We start from the raw sequence: 6,000 nt of genomic DNA, 5'->3' as shown, positions 1-6,000 counted from the left end.
AATGTAACAGCCCATTACGTACCGGTAATGTTATCATTGCATATGATATTAAAGACAGTTACAATCACATTAATTGAGTTAATTAAATTACGGGTAAACATTTTCTTTTTGTTACATCCTTATCTTTAAACATTAACCATTTCCGTAATCAATTAAAAACAACACCATAATTGTAAATGCGAAACTCGTGGAAGCATAAAACTTATTTATTATAACCCCTCTGAACACTACCATTAACTCTAGGTTATAAAATCCCTCATTTTTAAAATTTGCACAGTGGTAATCTATTACCATTCTTGCGGTGATCGATTACCGACAGACATAAATTTTTTGATTCTTTTTTCTATTTCCCAACATAAAAAATAAACCGGTTCATTCCGGTAACAAAAAAATAAATCGATTTTACCAAACGAGATTTCTATTCGTTTCTGCTGGGAGCCGAAATTAAAAAAAAAAGAATAATTCCGGAAAGATTGTCATGCGTAACTAAATGAATCCATAAAATTATGTAAGTACAAATGCATTTCCTTAATTATTATTCCCAAATATTATACGATTTTTTTTTTATTATTACCAATAAAATACAATAATCAAGTTAAAAAATAAGTGAAATTCTTACTAGCCACTACAATTTCGGTCGTTCCAATCATCCCGTATTGTGGTGGACTTTTCTTCTTTCGTTATTAAGTTATTCCTCGTCAATCAATCGCCTTCCATGGTCGCATCTCGCACAATCACAACACAGTAACCAATTTCCACGATTTTGAAAACCCTAGAAACGCACGCACCCACCCAAACCCATGGCGAGAAGATCCGCACCGCTCCTCAAACAACTCCTGTCGAGATCCGAATCCCAATCCCAAACCCGGTTCAACCTGTCCCCGACCCGATCGGTGACCTACATGCACCGGCCGGGCGACGGTTCTCCTCGTGCGGTGACGCTGATCCCTGGCGACGGGGTGGGGCCACTGGTGACCGGCGCTGTGGAGCAGGTGATGGAGGCGATGCACGCGCCGGTGTACTTCGAGAAGTTCGAGGTTCACGGCAAGATGAATGCGGTGCCGACGGAGGTGATCGAGTCAATACGGAAGAATAAGGTGTGCCTGAAGGGCGGTCTCGCCACCCCGATGGGCGGTGGCGTGAGCTCCCTCAACGTGCAGTTGAGGAAGGAGCTTGATCTCTACGCTTCCCTGGTTAATTGCTTCAACCTCCCTGGCTTGCCCACGCGCCACGACAACGTTGACATTGTCGTCATTAGGGAGAACACCGAAGGAGAGTACGCTGGCCTTGAACACGAGGTTGTTCCTGGCGTCGTTGAAAGCCTTAAGGTACTGTTCGACTTCCTTCCAGTGTCAGTTTTTATATGTTATCATGTTTATTGTATTTTCTAATTATCTGTGGTTCTGTGCGATATGTGTTTGATTAAAAATGATAACAAAAGGAAAAAATGTAATGATTTTATCAAGAGTAAATACTATTTTTGATCCTCAACAAATGTCACGATATCCGCTTTAGTCCCTAGCAAATAAAAAAGCTCATCGAGGTCTTAAAAAATTCAAAATAGATCCATTTTAGTCTTTTTGAGGACTAATAGGGATTTTTTTGAATTTGTGAGGGACTACAATTTCAACTAAATAGGCCCATTTTGAATTTCTTGAGGATCACGCATTTTCATTTGCTAGGGACTAAAGTGGGCATGGTGAAATTTGCTGAGGACCAAAAATGGTATTTACTCTTTTATTAATTGACAATGGCTTTTATATATATATATATATTATTCTTTTTGGTGTGTGTACATGTTGCTGCATCTAGTTCTTACTCTAAGGTTAAGTTTATTGCATATGGAGGGACACTACAAACAGAATATTACAGCAGAAATGGCTGAGTCATTATTTTTTGTGCTTTTGCTGTTAGCTTTATGATGCCCAATGCATATGATTAAAAAATTTGTGATATCCATGAATTGAATAAAGAAAAATTGGTTATAATACCCTTTATGTTGAGCTTTGTTTTGTGTGCAATAATAGAGTTGGGAAAATAAAGGGGCAAGGGTTATTGGTGACAAGATTATGTAACTTGGTTAAGTGGGTAGCAAATATTTAGAGATTTATACTGTCCCTTGGGTTGTTTTTTTTCCATTGCATATACTATTTTAACAATTAAATTAAGTACAATTTTATTTTTGTGCTGTTCTGTTCCTTAGTCTTTAGCAAATCAAATGAACCCCAAAGATTGTTTTAGTGAACATATTCCAGCATTTTCAGATTTCTAGAGGGCTATTCATTTAATGGGTAAAGATATTTTCCCTTGGAATATCTGTTTAGATTTTATGGTGAAGTTGTATTCCATTACTCTAAGGTTAAGTTTGATGCATATTAAGGGACAATACCAACAGAATATTACAGCAAAAACGCCTTAGTCACTGGACAATTTTTTCTGCTGTTATCTGATTGATGATCAGCGCACACAACTAAAAATTTGTGACATTCATGAATAGAATATAGAAAAACTTGTTATAATACCTTTTGTTTTGGGCATTGTTTGCGTGCAATAGAGTTGTGATAATGAAGGGGTAGGGTTATTGTCCGTTGAGTTACTTTTTGTTGAATACATATACTATTTTAATAATCAAACAATTTGTGTGTGTGTATATATATATATATATATATATATATATATATATATATATATAGGGAGGGTTCTTTTGACTCAAGAGTAAGATTTTTAAGTCTTACTCCCCATCTCAGCCATTGATAGACAGAAATCAACGGTTGTCATTTATAGTGTAATTAATAAGTAATTAGTTATTATAACTTCCTAAACTATAATCATTGGATGGACGGAAATCAATGGTTAGAATGGAGAGTAAGACTTATAAATCTTACTCTGGAGTCAAATGATCTCTCCCCCCTATATATATATATTTGAGAAAAATATTTCTCAAGTTGCTTGAGAAATATTTATCTCCGGTCACTCAAAAACTATGTCGTTTTGTTTATTTATTTCTTTATATTAATTGATTCATCTTTGAATGGTTATTATTCCATTTTTCTCTCTCTTCCTTTATCACCATTGATCCATCTTTGTATGGTTATGATTTAATAGTCGGAGATAAAGTTATCTCAAGCAACTTGAGAAACGATAAGTCCTATATTTATATATTTTGTATCTGTGTGTTGTGATGTCCCTTATCTTTTAGCAAATCAAATGAACTCTAAAGATTGTTTTAGTTAACATATTCCAGAGTTTTCTGATTTCTTGAGAGCTATTCATTTTATGGTAAAGTTATTTTCCCTTGGAATATCTATCTAGTTTTTTTTCCCCTATAATCTTTAATGTATATATCTCATGAAGTTATCACATTGATACTGATGCAGTATGGGTTTATGTTTGTGGTTCATCCTAATATTTTGCTAGGTAATAACGAAGTTCTGTTCGGAGCGTATTGCTAAATATGCATTTGAGTATGCTTACCTGAATAACAGAAAGAACGTGACTGCTGTGCACAAAGCAAATATTATGAAGCTTGCAGATGGTTTATTCTTGGAATCGTGTCGAGAGGTTGCCACAAAGTATCCTGGAATTAAGTATAACGAAATTATTGTAGATAACTGCTGCATGCAGCTTGTTTCAAAGCCTGAGCAGTTTGATGTCATGGTATATAATTTTACAATTAAATCCTGATTAACAACTATTTATCCACTTTTGTTTAATATATTTATGGATTAAATGTAGAGGTCTATACTTTTTTTGTTTTGCAAGGTTCTTTTAACTTAGTGCCATCAGATTATTGGTGACAAAACAAATCTTTACTTAAAACTCTGAGCACATTGGTGTTTTGTCATATTTTTTTTCATTTTCTTTTGAGAACTGGTGCTTTGAGTTTCCCCTTTTATTCCTCTTTAATAAATAACTTCTACAAGAGAAATCAGCTGAGAAATGTGTAGTGGCAGAAAATACAGTGGAAATTTATAACAAAAGGCATCTTGCTTATGATAAATCATGTTCCAGTTTTGGTATAGGCTTTTCACTGTTGGTGTAATCAAAGGATATATTAAGGTGAAGTAATTCAGGGTACGTTTGGAGGGAAGAGAGGGGACAGGAAATTTTCTAATTTTGTTAAATGAGAGATTATCATGTAGCATTCCAATCGTCCCCTATTCATTTTTTTAATCATTTTATAATGTTCGGAATATTAAATTACAAAATCCTTTGGTCCCTTCCTCCCAAAAATTCTCCATCCAAACATAACTAGTGAGATGTAGGTGTACTTTTTTGAATATTTGAAGGGATATATAAATTTTGCCTTTCTTTTCTGTTGGTCGCACGAGAACATTGCAGGGGGTTGCTCATTAACTTCTGATCCTGATAGTTCTATCTTGCAACTCACTGGTCTTTGTAATTTGTTTGTGATTTTTAGTCAAATAGAATTTTTTTTGAAGTTCATGTATATTGTTTCCTCTTGCTAGGTTACCCCCAATCTTTATGGAAATCTAGTTGCAAATACTGCAGCGGGCATTGCTGGAGGAACTGGAGTCATGCCAGGAGGTACGATTGTTAGTTACTACTGTATTGCAACTTTAGAGCTCTCATCTGATTACGTTGCGTTTTTGCTTTTTACATGCTTCCACACTCGCATCTACCATGTCATTATCAGATGTTCAGAACATGAAAGACTAGGCACAGAGTTTATCTAGATGATTATTCTGGGAGCTTTTTTACATATTCAAAACTTTGCAGATTAACGCATGTTATTGAATTAGACTGTTTGATCATACTAGACTTAAATTAAGCTGGAAGTTTACTTTTCTACTGTAATATCGGGAAGTACGGGAGATGACAGCTTTCATTGACTCATTCTTGGGGTAATGGAGTCGTAGGTACTAATGACAACAGAAGCAGCTGTAGCAATATCAGTGAAATGGAGATGTCAGTGGTTGTGATGGTGGCAATGGCAGTACTCGTATGTTAGGATTGAGATGGTTGCTCTGTTGTAGTGAGGATTAGCATAAAGATCTAAAATAGTGAGATAAATCTGGTTGTTGGGGGTTGTGGAAGGACTTCTGCGTAGAAGTGATTATTGATAAAAATCATTTTCTGTCTTCAAATTATTGCTCGACAACAATTACAAACCCTGGATGACATTTTTTGCAGGTAATGTTGGGGCTGAGCATGCTGTGTTTGAGCAAGGTGCTTCAGCAGGTAATGTTGGTAGTGAGAAAATAGCGCAACAAAAGTCAGCCAACCCAGTGGCGCTTCTTCTCTCATCAGCTATGATGCTTAGGCATCTCCAGTTTCCTGCATTTGCTGACCGTTTGGAAACTGCAGTGGAACAAGTCATTCTAGAGGGCAAATATCGGACAAAGGATCTTGGAGGGACAAGCACCACCCAAGAGGTTGTCGATGCAGTGATTGGTGCTTTAGATTGATTCATTCAGTTACTGATTTCCCAAATGAAATCTATCTCGTATATTCTTTTCTAACTATTTTTATCAACATTGTTTTGCACCCACCGAATTGAAAATAGCAATTTTTGGTCCTGAATAATGTTAATGCAACACAGAAAAATGATGTATTATTTTTTTCCAACAGAATTTACAGAGAAAGTGATAACTGTTTCCAACTCCTTTTGAAACGCTGTTATTTGCTATTTATTGTTTAATAATTATTGTGACCTAGCTATTTTTTAAACTTGTGCTTGCAAGAACTTAAATTGTTTTATAGGGGTTTCAAAAATGAATTGTTAATCTTGGAATTACATCCCCATGTTATAAATGGATTGAGAAAATATTCCAAGACTCAGGTACTTGTTTTTACAGCTGGGATATGGATCATTGTATAATGTCTATGATACAAGAATCTTACCCATACAATATGTGGAATGTACCCTCAGTACTCGTTTAGGTTTGCTGTAGGGGACGTGAAAGACCCAAGTAAAATGGTGGCACATGAAATTTGAGTCTTCCCTAGGTCTAAAACCTAGCGCACGTTCCCGTTCAA

General features: G+C 35.6%; 1 protein-coding gene across 2 annotated transcripts; it reads left to right on the top strand.

Moving 5' to 3' along the window:
* The first annotated feature begins 656 nt into the window (after positions 1-656).
* LOC133315471 (isocitrate dehydrogenase [NAD] regulatory subunit 1, mitochondrial-like) lies at positions 657-5,634 on the top strand. Of its 2 annotated transcripts, none has more exons than XM_061517098.1 (4): positions 657-1,328; positions 3,430-3,657; positions 4,470-4,548; positions 5,155-5,634. In XM_061517098.1, exons 1-4 carry the CDS (start codon positions 801-803, stop codon positions 5,427-5,429), a joined length of 1,110 nt encoding a protein of 369 aa, XP_061373082.1. In that variant the 5' UTR covers positions 657-800; the 3' UTR covers positions 5,430-5,634. The 2 variants fall into 2 exon arrangements, with proteins under 2 accessions (XP_061373082.1, XP_061373081.1); XM_061517097.1 differs by having other exon boundaries at positions 3,418-3,657.
* Positions 5,635-6,000: the final 366 nt, after the last annotated feature.

Source organism: Gastrolobium bilobum, unplaced genomic scaffold (genome assembly GCF_033153095.1).
Source record: "Gastrolobium bilobum isolate Gb01-03AN ecotype WA unplaced genomic scaffold, APGP_CSIRO_Gbil_v1 utg2803, whole genome shotgun sequence".
NCBI classification, from domain to species: domain Eukaryota; kingdom Viridiplantae; phylum Streptophyta; class Magnoliopsida; order Fabales; family Fabaceae; genus Gastrolobium; species Gastrolobium bilobum.
This window is presented reverse-complemented; position numbering and strand designations above follow the sequence as displayed.